We start from the raw sequence: 19,585 nt of genomic DNA, 5'->3' as shown, positions 1-19,585 counted from the left end.
CTGCACTTCACTTGGCTAGGTAAACTACTTAACAGAACTGCCAAAAATTTGTATGAAGTTGGTACATTTCACTCTGCTTCTTTGTAATGACCAGCTCATGTTTAGAATTTAGAAATCACTTTGTAAATTAGCTTATAGCAAGAATATCATTCTATATTGACCAAGTGGATGCTTGGTACTGATGTCACATTATAAATGTCTAATGAAAAACAGCGACAACACTTTTTGTCAGCGGGAAATACCACTATATGCATTAGAAACTGGGACTAACAGATGGCTTTCAGTTGGGTGGTAGCTTTTAAAAACAATTTTTAAAGTTATATAATCTTGTCTTCAGGGAGTGGGTAGACTTTCACAACAAGGGAATCTTAAAAAGTAAGGTTTACATATCCTGGGAGAGATGGCCTTCATATTTTTATTTCCCATGGGAATAAGAGTCAGTATATGCTTGTAAAATGAGATTCATAACTGAACTAGGTTGAAGAGTTAAAGAGCAATTTAATACAAAATTCTTGCAAGGTCAAAATTTAATCAAAACCACTATTATAAAAGAGGAATTAAATAACGCCACAATATTCCAAGCACTGACCTTCAGTACAGTGATTTTTTTTTACATCATAAATACATGCAAAATACAGTAAAGCTATATTATCAAATTCAATAAATGTTACTATATTCATTAAAGTTTCTCTGTTTCGCTCTATAGAGTCACAAACAATCAGGCTTGATTGTCTTACTATTCCCTAATGAATAAGTAACCAAAATTGTTCTTGAATGTGTTTTTGATGTATTCTCATTGGTCAGCCATTGCATATACTTCTGGCTTGCTCATCATCGTCACGTGGAATTTTGTCTCACTCTCTCAATAATGCTTATATGCAAGTGTGCGATATCATCCAGGGCCACCAGTTTTGATCCAAGACAGTAATCATTTTGCACCAGCATATTTGGTCACTCTTTGTCATTATAGTATTTCAGCCCAGCCATTATTTAAATGTTATATTAAAAAAGTATTAAATAATGTTACTAAATTCTTCATCTCAGTGTTCTTCAACAAATTCCAGTGATTATAACTTTGTAAACAAAAAAAAAAAAATTGTGTGGTTTTTATAAAAAATAGTTTTCTTTGCCTTAGTGAAAAAAAAATAACTGACTTCTAAAGGACTACGCATAAATTTTATTCACCTCTAACATATATATTCTTAGACATCTTCCAAAACACACAATTCTATCCTTTAAAATCTCCCCTTAGCTACAAGCCAAACATGATCATAATTTTACTGCCTTTATATACCCTCATCTTCTTGATTTTCTGACCTAAGAGTAAGAAGTGAATCTTTGAACATGTACCATTACTGCTTTTAGCAATGTTAATACAAGATGGTTTTAAGTATATTTATTTTCCACTCTCTCTTACTATGCATAAGTATCAACTTTCCTTTCTGGATGACAAAAGTCACCAGAAATTGACATTTATAGGCCTGTGATGAAATCAAAACCTTTTTCTTGAGACTATACAGAACCTTTCTTCATGTTTAAATTTAAATTAATAATGACAGCCTTTATTATCTATTACATAACCACGTTAAATTTAATCAGATATACTGCTGCCACTTCTGTGAAATCCCTCTGTACTGCCATCACTATAATCCTTCATGTTTTTACTACCTTCAGTTTTATTCTGTAAGCAAAGAAAAAAAATAAAATAGGCTCACCTTCACACCTTATAACTTTTGTTTCTCAGTATTTATTCCAGGTAATTAAGCAAAATTCTTAAACATATACTCTACTGTTAACAGCACCAAAGCACTTTCTGGAACTATGTCATGTTTAATCTAACTCATGCCACATATCCAAAGACAGTAAGATATTGCATTTGCACTTACAAATCAATAACATGGTTTATGCATTATGCTTCTGAACACAATAGTGTGAATGTAAAAAACAAACATTGCAAGCAACCACCTACTACACAAGTTTAAAGGGACTGATCTGAAGAAAATCCTTTAATTTAGAGTTTCAGATTTATTAACTGTATATAGCCGATTTTTATTATTATAAAACTAGCTTTAGTTCAAAAATTCTCATAACCTCAAAAAATATGGTGAATAGTTATTGTTATTAAGTGAAAAGAAAACAACACTTCTCAAATTCATTCTTAAGTAAGGACTAGAAATATATCATAAACTTTTGAACACAGAATAAGACAAACCTCTTAAGAGTCAATTTTAGAAAAAACCCGTTAAAATAGAATATCAAATTTATGAAAGGAAAGATTGAGATGTATTGGATCCAGTATAGACATCTTAGAAATATATATATATATACTCATACACACATATATGGAAGTGTAGAAGTTCTTAACACCCTATTTTTTGTTTTGGAATCACAGGCTGTCCAAATAAAAAAAGTAATATATCCTTCTTTGGTATCCACAGGAATTTTTTCTCATGTGAACATAAAGCTCATAGTTCTCTTTTCTGATTTTTTTAGAATTAATAAACACAGTGAGCAAATATACTGCAAGAAATACAGCAATACAGCATATTTCTGGTTTTTAGTATTACACTTAGAATAATTTGTTCTCACAGGAACCTCAACCTGACAACTGCAATACTAACCTGGTTAGTATTCCAAGGACAGAGGAATCTAAATTAAAGAAGTTTACTTGCAGGAGCTCAGGAAGATTCCTCATGACATAACACTTCGATATTTTTCTGTTCGTTTTCCCAACACACTTAATTATTCTGGATCCCTGCTTTGCAAGTTATACGTATTTAAACTTTCTTACTTGCTCTTGAATTCCCATAGATTGTTTGAATACACACTTGATGTGTAATTACTGTGTTAAAATGCACCTCCAAATTTAGCCCTGATACTTGTTTGTAGTTTAAATGTATATCATAATGTTCAATAAATTTACCTCTTATAAGAATTACAGGTGTTTGCTTTTAAGCAATTTGTACTATCAACCATGTTAAAAATGCATTATTTTAATGTAGCAATGAAAAAAGTTTGAAAAAATCTTATGTAAGATGGCTACTTTTGTTCTTGAAATTACTGAACCAGACTGCCATCTATTGGAAAAATAAATATTTGTTATATTTTTTTTTTTTTTTAAATTGAAGCTACTACAAGTTATTGGAAGAAGCTGATTTTTCTAGCAAACATACTTAAGAGATTAATTTTTTAAAAGGAAATGCCTAAGTTAACTAAATTGTGATACAATCAAGGATTTTCCTACATCTTTTTCCACCTCATGATTTCTGGAACATGTTTTGAAGCACAGCTTCTTTTCTGACTTGCTGAACAATCAAATCCTAGTTATTTGGAGTGAAAGTTTTTTATTTAGCAAACAAAGAAAAACTGTAATACATCAGCACTGAACGATATACAGGTATAACGCTTCTCCAGCTTGCCTGTGCAGCAGCTATCAGGACTTTCCATGTCTTTCTATACACAGGGGAACTGAAGAGTGTATTCAAGTCACAATGATCAAAATGAGAGAAGAGGCAGAAAGGAACTGGGAGTAAAAAAAATAAAAATAAAAATCTGTGAATCCACCAAACCCACCCAGTGTGCAAGCCTTTGAGAAAAATGGGCAACTGAAGTGATGTGTAGGTGTATAAATGCCTTTTTAGATCTCTCTGAAGTGGCATAATAACCCACATTCCAGTCGCAAAATTATGTTCAATTTGGCCTTTAAATTTTGTGGAGACAATGAACAGAGGGTTGTTGTCTGATATCTCATAATACACACTTTTTAACAACTGGTGAAGATAGACTAAGAAACACGGAATGAATATTTTACATGAGAGCACATCAAAAGTATATAGAAACACAGCCATAGAAATGAAGCACTGAAATGATGAAGTTTCCAGTGTAGCTTTAACTTGACTTTCTTTAGTGTATTCTTTATAACATACTCTTCAAACAAAAGATCACGTTAACTTATTCTCATCCAACTTCATGCTATTCAGCAAACCAGCATTCACAGTTTTCATCCTCTTCATTAATTGTTCTCATTCAGAAAGCTAACAGAGTCTGCTTTTTCAGAACCCAAGTTTTTTTCCCATTTTCCCTTTAAGCTTTTGGAATAGAATTGTCCTGTGGGGAAACTTTTACACATTTCCAGATCCGTTCCTATTCACATCTACACTGTGAATAGGAACAGATAATTCTCTTTACTTCTACTTACTGCTCCATTGTACCCTCCCCCTCCCAGACATTCATACCTTCCAGTCCTCAAGATCCTGCCCTTCAATTTTCCTATTCAGCTCTTCCATGTCCTGAGGAAATTTAAGAGTCAATACAGGTCTGACTAGTAATTTGGAATTAAAGTGACTAAACACAAAACTTTCATTCAGAAATCTTTTTCAGTTTCACCTAACTTCAGAGTTGTGCAAACTCTGCTTCCTAATTGACTTTAAAATACTACAAGCACATAAACCTCTGGTTTTGTTAATGCCTTCCCATCACACATATCACATACCTGGTCAACAGAAACATATTAAGCAATAAAGTGAGTGGTGTTTTCAATGCAAAACTTGGTGAAAATAAGGATGCCCACTAGTCGAAACATACCAGAACAACTTACAAAGTGGTTGGATGACTAATTGTTCAATAACTCAAATGGAAGAATAGTTTCAATTCTGTCCTTGGTCTAAGAGAGTTCCATACTCCAACTTCTTCAAAATAAAATATAGTATACTACATACTGTAAAATATTCCGAGAGTATTCTCAGCTGTATCACTGAGCAACAAACAATGCAAGACATCTGAGGCCAGAATTTGATAGTGAATACAGAGCCCTAAGTCTTGTTCTCAGGATTGGACTGGTATCTGCACCGTAAAATCCAGAAAGAATGCTGGAGGCGATCAACAGGCTGATGCTCAGTTCTTTTACTTGGGAGACTATACATGGGATGTTAAAACCCACCCTTATGCCATAGAGAGAACTGAATCCCACTCTTCCACTTTCCAGATTAAGCCTGTTACTGTTAAGTTTCTGCATTAAAAAGCAGGCAGCTCCACTACCCTTACACTAAACAAAAACAGTGAGCCCTGCTCTTTCAAATAAAAGAGCACTTAGGTTCTGGAGACAATTCCAGGCTATGGATCCTAGATAGACAGACACTCCTTTCTGCAGTCCTGAATCAACGTAAACCTTATTTAGCCTGAGCCACAGGTGATTTGGCCCTCTTCAAAAGAGCCAGTTGTTAAAGGAAACACTTAGAAACACATTCTGCTTCCTGATGCTTTCTCTTTCACATGCCCATGTCAGCCTCTTGAGGTGGCTCCTTATGCTCCTTGCTCCAAAATTTTCTGACCCACAAGCTACTATTCTAAACAGAAATTCCCCAGTCTTGACCTTCTATTTCTCTGAACAATAGCATCATGTAAAAAAATGCAGATGTCTCCTAGCAGCCAGTTCCTTTGCAGAATCTCCCCAAGGGTCAAGAAGTATCACAACTTGGGTTTTAGAACTTGTTCAGATCACTGGACTACAGAAGAAGTTGAAAAGCCTGCACCAGTCATCATCTCTGGAAATGCCATCATCTGATGTATTATCAGGGACCTGACTTCAACATCTCTTTAGAGCAGATGCTGGTGAACAATGAATAACAGAGATGACCTCAGTTACTCTACTAAAATTTTTACAGGAGCTTCCCAGGGAGGAGAAAACTGGTCAGAAAAAAGTTGTAAGCTTCTTTCTCTTCTTTAATACATATCCAAGGAATCTATTTCTGACTCTCCTTATCTATATATGTCTCCATTTCTCTCTTTTTCTCTTTATCTCCACATTCTTATACATAAATAGTCATTTAAGTTTCTTCAGTCATCACCCTACAGTCACACTTTTTCTACCACCACACTTGCTGGTCCTGCCCCCAGAACAGTTTGGCAGCATTCACCTTTGCACCCATTTTCAGAGCTAAACATATATCTTCATTTTAGTGCTTCTTTCAGATTACTCTTTGATGGGTCCATTATAGCATGCATGGGTTTTTGTATCACCCATGCACTATACAGGAAGCCTATACACCAAGGGAAAGCAGCTCATCCCCAAAACTAAAAGACGGTGTGTCAAAACTGAGAGCAACTTCCTTTTTTTGACACAAGGTAGCAGCAGACTGAGTGACCTTAAAATACTTTTAAAAAATGAAATGGATTTTTTAGATCAAACAGGAAAATCCCACATCACAGCAGAGTCCTCTCCATGTAGGCCTGTATACTTGGTTTTACTCTAGAAGACATGCTCTAGCCTGCATCCTGACTTCATGTTGGGAGTGTGTACCCATCATCCCAATTCCAGTTTTCTTTGAAAGAAGAGCTGGGTGCACTAGTAGTAGAGAGCCATAATCTGCTTTAAAAGGTCCCCATTTTTGAAGATTTGTTTTCACACCTAGTTCAATATACAAATAGATGAAATCTCAAAAAAAGTATTGCCTAATTTACCTTTGTATTTGCCTATTGCATGTAAACTACACATTTAATGTCTGAATACTCCCTATTCACATTGTATTTCATTTAGGTCTGTAAAACTTTCAGTCGGAGTAGACAAAAATCATATGTATCACATTTTCTGCAAAACAGCAGCTAAGCTGATTTAAACAGCAGTCAGCACCTAAATACAGAGAGACACCAGAAAGATGTATAAAAATGTTTAAATGAGATCAGTACCTTGTTCAAACTGACTTCAATATGGGTTATGTATCTAATAATTCAAACATCTAGAAGGGCTTTACAAAAGCATCTACTGCATTTCAGAGCAGCTAACCATCTTGTAAATCTAATTCTGTCTACATATATTGTAATAAATCCTCAGAGCATAAAAGTCCTTAACTTGCTATCCCCCCCCCCCCCCCCCCACACACACATATGAGAACATAGTTTTTCTCAACTTATGAAAAACATTAATTGAAATTTAGCACTTTGCATTTCCCCCTCTGTTCTGTGCTTTATTCCCTAGGCAATCTCATTTACTTACTTATTGAGGAAGATAATTCAATTTAATAAAAAAAAAAAAATAAAAGCCTTGTTACACAGTAAAGAAAAAATGAATCCTAGAGCACTCTATTCACAAGATTAGTAGTAATGAAGTCATATTTTCAACTGTAGTTGGAAATCACTGAAGTATCACAACCACAACAATTTTCAGGATTAGAGACTTAGTTTTTAATACCATTAGGCTACAGGGAAAGCTATATAGCAATAAAAGAAGAATGTAAGAATGTAGGAATCATAACTGAAGATGCTTAGCTGCTTTTTTGGGAGGCACTTCTGTTCACATTCTGCAAGAATTTAGTCTTTGGTATGGTACTTTGCATACTGATTTCAACCAATTTCTCAAAAAACCCTTCTGTGCACTCCCCACTCTCAAAAGAACAACTAACCTGAACTTTTGTCCATATTAGCAATGCCATAAAAAGCCATTCTGAGGTGTGGTAAGCAGTATTTTTGTAAAATAAGGGGAACATTAAATTCTAAATTTTTTTCTATTATGATGTTAAACTTGCACTATTCTCATTCTTGTATTAATTCTTTCTTGAATGTGCCCATAAATAAAGCAGATATAACTGAATATATTGTCTTTGTATCCCATCTTACTTACTACATTAAGCTTGGTTTGGCTTCCACTGGTCATAAGTTCTTCCTCTGACACTTTACTAAAATTGTCCAGATAATGGTCTGATATTGTATGAGACAGATCTTCAAAAGAGTATTCCTTTTCTTGGCACAATTTGATTTCATCTAAGAGCTTTGATAATTCTCCAGTCACAGCTTCACCTTTAAAAACAGACACACCATTAGTCAGTAACTAGAATACCAGGGCTAATTTATGCCTAAAAAGGAAATGTACATTCTTTAAGTTTTATTGAGTATCTGCTATATTCCATGCCTTATCATCTAAGTAATATTCATGCATAGTTCTCTCTTCAAAAATAATGGCATCTCATTTTAGAATGGGAATCACCAGAGGTATTCTACATACTTCTGCATTCCCCTATACCTTGCACTTACTTAGGATGAATGACAATATATACTTACTCTTTGTCCATTTTCTAATCCTGAAAATTGGCTAGAAATAGCAACTATCCAAGAATGTAAAATTAATCCATGAAAGGAAAGTTTCTACAAACGTAGAAAACCAGCATCCTATACTCCGCATCAGGTTCACATTTGCTGTTGTGATGAACACATTGCATAGGTTCCATAAACTGTAAGTAGGCTAAAACTGAGTTTCCAAGTTGCACATCAGTCCCATCAAAGTAGCTATGCTTTATAAAAAAATCTTGCTCACTTTCCAAGGATTAAATGGAATGGTGGAAGGATACACTGGGCAAAACCTGCAAGTTTAAAACATGCCTCCCCACAGTAGTCTATTAAAAAAAAAAATTAAAAAAAAAAAGTTTAGTGCATTCTGCCTTGTGTTTCACATTTTCTCCTTAATTTATCAGGTATCTTTACTTCAGAAATCTACTAAAATAGTAAGACAATGGACTTTATATGTCTATATTAACTGAGGGCCACTATTAGAAGTACTAGTAGTAATAACTATTTGAATCACATTGAGTGCTAACATTTTTGCAAATAGCCCACTAGCAGCAGCAAGACCTCCACAGTTACTAACAACTGAATTAGGTACTGATAATCTATTGCATATGTGTTACACAGCTACCATCAGTAACAGCAATGAAAGCGAGAGTAAGAGCCAAGTTTTTCCAGGGGCAAATAAGAAACCCCTCTCTTGACTAAGTTTACAAGAGTCATTGTTGGAAACTACAGTCCTTAGGCTTGATAAAATACAGAGATAATTCCATTTTACTCCATCTTTGGGAATAAAATGCTGAAAAGGAAAAACAGAGTTTAAGTTCAGCATAAATACACATATGCAACTAAAGAAACCCTGGATAAAATTATATCTACTTAGTCTAGAGCTCTTTTTGTGTAATTTTTCTTTGTAGTCACTGTTTGTTATGCTATGTAAATCTAAATATTCTAAATTATTTTTAAAATTACAACTACTGCAAGTTATAAGTGAAATTTTCAGAGCCAAGAACAGAAGTTGTTAATTAAAAGTATCTAATTGCCTTTAATACCCAAGCAACAGAAATTTTGCATTCAAAACTCATTACTCTTAGTCAATGGTAACTTTGCACAAAATTTGTAAATTAAAGATATATTCAGGTTTCTTTATATTCTGTTTCTTAATTAGAAAATTGAAATTTTTCCAGATTCATATTATAATATATAAAAATTTAAATATTAATAAATATTCTAAAATAATGATAAAGTGCCCTAAAAATAAACAGTATTAATGTTTCTTACAGAATTATGTTCATGTCCCCAATCCCATGTTCTCCCATATATGGCCTTCAGTATTTCTTACTGGCTGAGAATGTATTCTGTGTGAGAAAACTGGAACTGCAAGGGTGTTGACTGACCTGTGAGCCAGTGTATGCTAACTGGCTGGCCAATTGCTGCCAGAACAAATACACTAAAGACACATTTTGCCTATTTCTTTCAGTGAAGGTACCAATTAAGATCTCCCCCCTCTACCTAGCTACCTATTTTCATGGAAGTCAGAGAGGTAATTGGTACTGCTATCCTTCTTCCAAATTTGGTTTAAAGTATTTGAAATTAGATTGTCAGAGAATGGCAGACAGATAGATGGGAATCACAATCAAGTACAATTTTCTTTCCTTGTGTAACCAGATTACACAACAGACAAGCAAAAGTCAGCTAGTACATTTTACAGTATTTATACCTTGAAAGTGGAATCAAGGAATGCGAGATCACTATGTTATCATTAAGAAATAAAACATTTTAAAAATAGTTACTACTTTATTTCAAGACAGACATTTCTATTGCATAGGGTATTTGACTTCATGATTCTACTAATATCAAAGGAACTATTTCTCTTCATACAACATATGTCTGTCAAGTACCCCAACGGGAAACATGGCTGGAACTAAAGTATTTGTTTTCTATCACCATAAAGATCATAATCTGACATGCAGCAGTAAGCTTAGTTTTCTCATGAATGAGAGCTGTCCCTGTAAATTTGGGTTTTTTTGGAGAAAAAAAAAGCAACAAAAAAACACCTACACAACAAAAACAATGAAGAGAGGCTTAGTTATTTACTAGCAGTCAATTACATTTACTTTGGATGATTATAGAAGGCAGAAGTCAGGTTTGGTGCTACAAGAGGATGATTTTCATGGAAGAGCAGGACACCACCACACTCAGGAAATGCCCTATTTATATGGCTATGGTGTGTAAAGTGTGAATCAGAACATAAGATGAAAGCATGTGCACACAACACTGATAATCACAGTGTATGAAAGATAAACTAGAAGATTAATGGAAGAGCAGTGCACACGACCTTTGAAATAGGCATCCAGATGTAACACAATTGGAAAAGGTACTCACTGGGAAAGATAAAGTAAATTCAGTCTTTAACTTGAATGTGAACAATGCCTGCAGAGTATTTTGACATTCTAGTATCCTTTTGTTTTTCTTGATTATGAAATGTGTAAGATCAGATAAATTAAAAAGTTCAGGTAGTGTAATACATTCTAATCCATCAGTGACTTGTCCTTTCTGAAAATAAAATTCTTTATTTTCCTATATGACATGGATTACTACATGTGCAGTCAAGATTGGTAATTAATAGTGGAAAAAAGCTTTTCAATATCAGTAACTTTCTTAATCTCTCTGTTTCATTGTGTATTGTGTTGGCAATATAATTTTAATATTAAAGAGAAGTCAGTACAGCTTCCATATTCACAGGGTACACGTATTTACTTTTAGCCTTTGGAGACGGAAGAACCTCTGGGGACAAAATGCAGGACTGATGTTCTGCACCTTCCAGTGGGCGCTCCTCTGAAATACTTGCATTTCCTGTTTCCATGTATTCTGCAATTTAAAGATACATATACACTTAAACTCCTGAATTAAGGGCATTTATTCCCATCAAAAGCATATTTGCTACTTCATTTTTCATTAAAGTCTTTCCAATTTTTCATATTACAACCTTGTAATTATTCATAAACACTGCTGCAAGGCAATCATTTATAGCAAGTATTACAGAACACTATAATGACTAGTTCTTTAATGTGCTGAAACTTACAGAAATCTCATTGTAGGAGTAATGAGTTGCAACTATCCCTACATTTTTCCTGTCTCCTTGAAATATCTATGTTCCATTTTATTATTACTATTGAATAGAGTCTTATTTTGTTCTAAATTTGTTAAAAGTTTTTAATCAAGATATTCAGGATGTTCACAGAAAGTCAATATATTAATGTTGCTAAGAAAACCAAGTATTCTGCTTGCAGCACAGAGACAGTACATGAGAAAAGAGAATGCAATCTCAAAAATTTAGTTAAAATTACGAGTTTAAAAAGCAGTGTTCTAAAATTTTTGTGCTTTTCTTCATTAAAACTTCCATTGTCCCACCTTCATGACAATGTTTATAAAAACAGAAAAACATGGAATGATTAGTATGCAAAGCTTCAATTTCATTACTATTATTTTTGTGTGTATATATACATAGGCTAGCTCAATGGAACACCAAGACCCTAATGAATGTTATTGTAGGACAAATATCAAATAATAAATTAGAAATTAATTTATGCAATAGTAGCACTTTTTTCCAGTGGAGTGACTGGGTAGCAGTTCAGGCAGTTATTCTGCATCTGTATTTTCTTGATTTTTCTGAAGTTGCTTAAACAAGTTATTTCTGATACTAGATAGTAACCTCAACAGTACATGCTGCAACACACAAAAGAAAACTACAATAACTGCTTTCATCAATATCACACTGAAGAACTAAAGTATTTCTGGGAAGTAAAGTCTCCAGGATTTAATTTCTATAATCTACAATGCACTTGTTTAGCTTGCTGTTATTCCTCATTAACTAACAAATCCCAAAACCCAAACCTGTGATAAAATAGTTATCTGAGAAAAAGAAATTGGAAACGGCAGAGAACAGCATGCAGCTTCAGAAAGCTTTTCAGGTTGTTCGGGGGTTTTTTTAAGAATATAATATATGACATTTTCAAATCTTAAGTTTGATGGCTGGCAATGGTCTCCCGGATAAACTGTCATACATTTCTTCATACAAAAACGGGCACTTCTATTTTTTTGTGCAGTGCTGACAGCAAAGAAGAAAAGATGAGCTGTAAGAGACCATGAGAAAACCAGCAGCATGACAAGATACTCTGGAATCTTTTCCAGGTCTGTCAGCTACATTATCTGTCAAGTTAACATGGAGGAGAAATAAAAAGGAAGCTAGACCCAAATTAAAAGAAAGGAAAAAAGAAACTATTTGATTTATACTTGTGCAACTGTTCAATAGCAAGCCTAAAATGAAGTACTACCAGATGGGAGTGTTAAAATTATTGGATAAATACAGATATTAGGAAAGGAAATGCAGGCAAGTGAAAGCATTTAATCTTGCTCTCTGATACTTGTATAAGACTGTGGTTTTAAAATACTCCTTTATAACTATTCTTTGTTAGGCTCCACTTTCAGACCAATGTACTTACCTGCTGAAGGCTAGCTCCGAGGAGGAAATCCTCAGTTCAACATAAGTTTCAAACACTTTAAAAACTGCAGAGTTCCTTACAGAAAACCTCTACAAAATGCTCAGCACAAGGTAGGGTGTAAAGCCTAGAACAGGCCAATAGTGTCGCATCCTTCTAAGGATGCGGCCTTTAAAACTTTGGGCTTCTGTGGGAATGCTCCTGACTTTGTTTTCTACTATCGAAAATTCTACCAGACAAAGACACAGACTCAGTTGTGAGAGGCTTATAGTCTAGGTAAATGTATACTCACCCATAATATTATCAAAGAAACAGACACAAAAAAGTTATCTATGTCAAGAGCCAGAGACAAAGTATACACAAGCAATGGATGCTTTCACCAGCAACCAAACCCTAATCACTTGCAGCTGGCTAGAAATTAATCTTCAAGGCATGCCCAAACTTATTTAAAGAAGATTATGCTGTTACAGTCATCTGCTCTGACTAGGGTGTACTTGAGAAACTGCTCTGGATTCTATCACTTTCCTCAAAAAAAGGGAGGATAATCCAGAACAAAGCCAAGCTTAGTCAACTATAGCACTTAATGACCAGAACAGTTTCCCCCGCTGTGGTCTCACAGAGTTTAGAGAAAAGCCCTTCATCTTTACAATGGGGAGAGTAAAGGTTGTTTGGGACACGTCCTGTTGGATCCATAATGCTTCCTTCACCAATTTACTGTCATCCTGTTTCATGTTTTAAAGAAAACCAGCATGTCAGAGGTGAAGGAAGCATATGGTAATATACACTTCAGAGATGTTTCCTCACTGTACTTCTTTGGGAAGAATATTTTACTTCTGTTGACTCAAATGGTAGATTGCAGTTCAATGAGGATTAATACTAAGAATCTTAAACTGTGCCTGCTTACAGAATCATAAAATAATTTTAATTGGAAAAGGCCTTCAAGACCATTGAGTCCAACTGTAAACCTAACACTGCCAAGTCTACAGTAGCATTTCTACAATTATCTGATTTTAACATAGCCCCATTCAAACTAAATAGGACCATGTGCAAAAAAAGTAATATCATAAAAGTGGTCACACAGTAATAGAAGTGAGAGTAGTGAGGAACACGAACTCAAGAAGGTAAGAAGCACTGGAGAGTTCAAACAGCTGGAACTCCAGCTTTCTCAGTTTCTATAATCTTGGTTAGAGTGAAGCCAAGCAGAAGCAAAAGTGTTGACATGCTAACAGGGAAACAGAGCAGCCAGAGCTAGGAAAGTCAGCCATGAAAAGAATACAGACCAGCTCAGATGGAGCTACTGCTGAACTTCCAGGGGCAGTAAAAGCTAAGGCTATAGAGCATAGGTTGCTTTAATTTCAACTCCTATAGCTTCTAACTCCTCAGTGAGGCAAGGGAGTCAAGATTTTTGCTTTATTGAGCCATGGCTACATTAGCCTTAGAAAAATTTTTACTTTTCCTTTTACAGGAAAAAAAAATCCCAAACAATTTTATTTAAATGAAGTATGAGCTCCTTTCCCTTTTGTTTTGAAAGCCTATTTCAGCCATGCCATAGGGTGGATTTATATAGAGTTCCTCCCTAGAGGGACTTCCTCTAAAGAACCCAAAAGGTTTTTTTAAACTCTAAAAAATTAAAAATTTGATTAGAATAAAAATCTGAACACTCACCTTTTCAAACAGAAGACTTTCCAAGCAACTAGGTCAGGGGAATAAAACTGGTTTAGAAATCAGTCCTTTCCACAGCCCACATCCCTGCAGGGGAATCCTTACTCCTCCACTCTGCTTCTTCCTGAAGGGCAGTAATCTTCAGAGCACCCTCTGTCCTCTCCTGGTCTATACCAGCATCTGGCTGCAGGTCCTGCAGCTCCATTGAGTCTTACTGTAGCCCAAGAGCTCTCTAAATGCTTGTCCCAAAACAGCTGACTTGCTCCTCTGGGAAGGAACCCACCTGAGACTTCATGACCTTCAGGTGTGCTAAGACTTGAGCTGAGGTGGAGGCTGGGCTGACTTCAGCCTCCTGAATTTCAGAGGACAATTCTGCATGACTTAAATTTAACTTAATCCCAGAAAAACCTCAGATCTGTAGATGTTTAAGTTACAGGCACATAAGGAGACTTTTGTGCATGTGTTCAGGGACCATAAACAGAAACAAGCACTCAAGTACTGCTATGATCCTGAGACAGGGTAAGGGCACAGCTAAACATAAAGTCCCCAAAACAATAGCACTTAAATTAATTCACAAACATAGTTAATACTCTACAGCTTTTGCAGAGTAGCCTATAAAAAGAGCTGAGAAGTCCCCAGAAAAAAAACAACAAAAGGGGATTGAGATCCAAATTATTTTCATCCCACACAGCTGTAATTAAATCCTCGACTGGAAACCTATTCCATCCTTCCAGTGAGGCTCGCCTCCTGCACTCAAGGGAATGGAAGATCTGCTTGTCCACAGAAAGAGAAGGAGATAAAGAGAGAGTGAGAATACACAAAATAAAGCCTGTGCTAATGACACCAAAGCTATTTAAGCGGTGGGGAGAAAAAAGGAGTCCTGGTTCTGCAGCTGCTTATGCATTTTCCATTTATGAATAATTTGTTAACACGTACAGACAATGTTAGGTTCTTACGCAGCTTCAGCAGAAGAGAGAGGAAACAGATTTCCATCGTATCTCTCTCCATACTGCCTATACAGCGGAGCTTATTGTGCCTTCCTGGGGCTCAGCTCATTTTTAATCTGTTTATCTACTATCTCCTTTTTTTTCATGATAATAAGAATCTGCTTCCAGAAATAGTAAAAGAGCAAGATTCTAATAGAGAGCATAGTGGGCTGTGGAGAAAGAGTTGAAAGATGGTATATAGCATGCACCTGCGTCACATTCACATGTGCTAAAACTAAAACACAGCTGGTCGGTTTAATTTTAGGCCTACTAGGCTTGGCAACATCTCTTTTATCTTCAGTGCCTAATTATAAAGCCCTAAGTGCCAATACTGTTAACTGCTTCAGCACTGAATGCTGTTGTTTCACTACATCCATGAAATGCATCCAGTAGACAGGCCTTACTCAGCACAGTATTCTACTTTTCCACTCTTTGGGTACATAACGCCTAAACAACTATTTCTTCATTACCACATAAAGAATCTAAAGTGTAATAAGTATTTTTGATTGAGCTCAGTGCAACTCAGACCTAAGCAAGACAGGGAAAACAATGGGACATACATGAATGACAAAAACTTAAACTTGAACTCTAATTTCTAATAATTTCATCTATAATTAACAGACAGCAAAAAGCATTCAGGTCGTATATATTTCACTCAACCTTTTTCACGTTGCTCTTTAAAGTGATTTTGTTATTTATTTTCTTTCTATCAAATAATGAGACAAAATCTCCAAAAAGACTTCAGACTTTGCATACACACAATAAAATTTTTTGCAGAAACTTCATTTACTGTTTTCTCAGGATAGTGAGAAAAGACTTAAAGATCACAAAAACACTACGATCACTTCTAAAACCTCACTAGCAAAAGGTTTACTTTCTTTTTAACCCATAATTTGTAAAAAGTAATTTTGTAAACATTCTTAAAAAAAGTCCTGTAGCTTTTAGAATCAGCTGAATGGATTTATTATTACTGCCTAAAGACATAAATTACTTTCTTCTTCTTCAAATAAGTTTCTCATAAATACCCTCAAAACCAACTAATTCTCTTTCAAAACTTTTCTTACAACTTTGTTACCCCTCTGCATACAGGAGAGGACACTACCTATCAGGCCCACCAGTAATAGCAGTCATGTGATTTCCTTGTCCATTTCTGCCAGTCTGTTTATATGTATCTTTCAGCCTTTGTTTTATATTTTAAAAGCTAATGTCTTGAGGCAGGGACAAATATTATGCCATGTTAATACTATAAACTGTACAGTAACACTCAGCAATACAAGGGGGAAAGGGTAAAAATGAGAATGCTAGGTAATAAAACCTTACTTTATCCTGGCAACAAGGTGAAAGAATAAATTCAATGCCATTATGTCTGCATTGAAGAAAAAAATCAGGAAGAAACTTACAAAATCTGTTCACTAATTTTCTGACGCCTTTAATTTATTTTTCCTATAAGTCTACATGAAGGAGACATGTAAGCTTCTCTAGATAATCATATGAAGATAGAAGATTTAACAGGAATGCATTTGGAAGCCACTAACTCCCTCTGAGCAATTGCCCTTTCTTTACATGGAATTCATTACCCACTGAGGTTGAATTCAATTACAGTACATTCAGGTTTCCCAAAACCCCAGTGCTTCACTGATTTTTTCAGCTACAACAGGACAAATACTCACACTTAAGTGAAGAGTATACTCAGCTGGCTTTTTAGAGGAGGATAGGTCTCCTGTATCACCAGCAGTGCTAGTACTGAATCCTGCCACTCCTGATTTTATTTGTCAACTTCAGCTCACAGCCAAACTTTATCATTTATTATTAAAGCTTCAGTGAACCCTTTGCTGATGAAAAAGAATCTCAGAGGGTTCCACAAGGAAGTTCTGAAGGGGTTTTCTTAAGATTTAGAATGGCATCTTTGCAAACATTTTTCATGTTTGCATATCACTTCTGACTATAAACCAGACAGAGCAAAAATAAACAGCTCCTCATTACAAGCACATTTTCATTATACTAATATGAGCTGAAACTACTAAGCAGTCTTCTTGATATTTTCAAGGCACACATATGAAAAAGATTGTATGTCAAAGCACCAAAAAGCCTTGAAATTGGTACATTTTTTTTGTGGTAAAAACTAAGGGCAGATACTGATCCATCAACATGACAAACCCCTGAGAGGGCTTTGGGTGCTCTATTTTTCATAAACCAAGGGTACTTTGAAGAAACTGTTCATCAATGGGGCTGACACTGCATGGTTATCACTCTAAGGAGAAAATGGAACAATGCAGAGATACCAAAATGAAAATTAGCTTAGTTAGTGATGAGGCATTATAATGAATCTTAGATTAATATCTGAAGGATAATTGATTTGGATGTCTAAGAAAGTGGGAGCTCTGACTGACTTGCCACAGAAGAAGTTTCAGAATGGTATTAACCCTGTTTTCCTCTACACAGTGGTATGTTCACACTGCAGCTCAGTGAGGTCATAAAGACTAAAGTTTCATCATATAGTTTGAGTCAAATTAGGAACTCCCTTCCACTGATAGGGGTAAGGCCTAATTCCCTCATTTTCTCTAGGAAGTGTTCTTATGAAATAGTTATGCAGGAGACTGAAGCATGAGATAGTTCATATGTAGAAGCAACACTGAGCTGATTAAAATGGCTTATTTAAACATGGGAATAATCAGTACAGGTAGAGATGAAGCAATGATACCTGCAGGGAACTCCTCTGTCAAACACAGTTAATGAAACACTAATCTGAAAATGCAGGGAATTCATAGAAGAGAAGGAATTACGTTTAACACTGAGTTATGTACTAGCTCGTGTTTCATCACTTAACTGTCCTCTTCTAGAGTAAAAAATTGAAGTAAACAATATAGTTCTATCAGTCTGCCACCATGAAAGTAGATTGAAGAATGAGAACATATGTACAATATAATTATGTTATTTCTGCTATGACAAGAGTTACTGGCTGGTTTATTTTTCTTTTTAAATTTAAGGAAAATTAGAAAAATGTAATGAAATGTTTTGAAAATTTGTTATAGTCTTTCATTCATAGTTGCTATTTATGAAAGAATCAGGCATTTCAATTGTAGTTTACCATCACAATTTAATGGAACTGCAGTGAAATTTCAATGTTATTTCTTTATGAAGAATGTACAGAGAGTAATTATAAATGACACACCATGCTAATGTTTATTGTCAGAAAAAAAGAAAGGGTTTACTCTGAAATTCAGATGTTCAGCCATTTAATTCTGTGTATCTAGCAAACAAGAATTTTGTCTCTTTAATTCAAATGACTACTCTTTTGTATAATTAAATATTTAAAGAGTAGAAATTATTATATATCTTAATATTCCTCCATGCTATTCCGATTTGTCTCTCACAAATGTATAACTAAATATGACTTACCTTGAAGTAGAGCTGCAATTTGGAGTGACTGCTGAGATGGATGTTCTTTAAGAACATCTAAAACCGTTCTACCCAAACTGTCCTTTATGTTGGTATCAATTCCTGAAAAAGAAAATGATCTGTGGTGGAATTTTTAACCCCAAGTACTTCTGATTATAAATTTGGTGTATCAGACTCAATTATCTGGCAAATCGAATGCAAGTAGTTTTACAATTGTAGCAGACTTAACAGCTGTGTTATAGTTGAACAGCATCTATTTCTGTTTAAAGCTTGAGTAACCTAAAATTTACATGCTAACATGGAGTGTAATCTATTTTTCTGTAACTCAAATTTGGGATTATTTTAACTGACTGTTCCTAAGAAACAGCCATCCAGAAAATAATACTTTACAAAATCAAGAACTTTTCTGATTGTTTTTCCTACATTCCTGGATTCTAATTCTCCCCAAACTTCTCTGATTCATTGGGAGATTTCTAGACCATAGTGCCAGTATTTGTTTCAGGAGAAATACTGAAGTTACTAACCTTAAAACTTTTGTACTTCATGGTGACATGTTCGAAATCCATGCTCTGAGTAGACTGAAATACTCATATGTAGTATGAGGGCTGTGTGAATAGCCAGAGCATCTCCTCACAGACTGTATAGACTGCTGACAAAGTGATTGTTTGGCTCAAACTGTGAATGTAACCATAAATAAATTTGAGGCTTATCCTGGATAGGTCTCAGAGAGCTTGTTGTACATGATACTGCATGACTCTCCACCTTTGTCTTGTAGGGGCTACTTTGGAAATATTTGCCTTATGGTTGTCTTGGTTTTGCTAGAATAGAGTTAATTTTCTTTTTCGTAATAGCTGTATTTTAGTTTCAGTGTGTCAGTTCAGACATATTATGAGAAGAACGTCGATAACAGTACTGGTGTTATTAGTTGCTGCTGGAGCTCAAGGCCATCGTGTTTGGCTGCTTCACAGCTGCATTAGGACTGGG

General features: G+C 35.1%; 1 protein-coding gene across 1 annotated transcript in view; it reads right to left on the bottom strand.

Moving 5' to 3' along the window:
* LOC104528488 (ankyrin repeat and sterile alpha motif domain-containing protein 1B) overlaps positions 1-19,585 on the bottom strand; it is a gene marked incomplete at both ends in the record, with an annotated part of 211,366 nt that overhangs the window by 167,097 nt on the left and 24,684 nt on the right. Inside the window, 3 exons of the mRNA XM_029086091.1 lie at positions 7,616-7,791; positions 10,813-10,923; positions 18,602-18,703. Of these exons, the coding sequence (XP_028941924.1) occupies positions 7,616-7,791; positions 10,813-10,923; positions 18,602-18,703 (389 nt within the window). The remainder of the gene's footprint in view (positions 1-7,615; positions 7,792-10,812; positions 10,924-18,601; positions 18,704-19,585) is intronic.

Source organism: Antrostomus carolinensis, unplaced genomic scaffold (assembly GCF_000700745.2).
Source record: "Antrostomus carolinensis isolate BGI_N321 unplaced genomic scaffold, ASM70074v2 scaffold2437, whole genome shotgun sequence".
NCBI classification, from domain to species: Eukaryota; Metazoa; Chordata; class Aves; order Caprimulgiformes; family Caprimulgidae; genus Antrostomus; species Antrostomus carolinensis.
The sequence above is the reverse complement of the archived record's forward strand: the minus strand, read 5'-3'. Positions and strand labels throughout refer to the sequence as shown.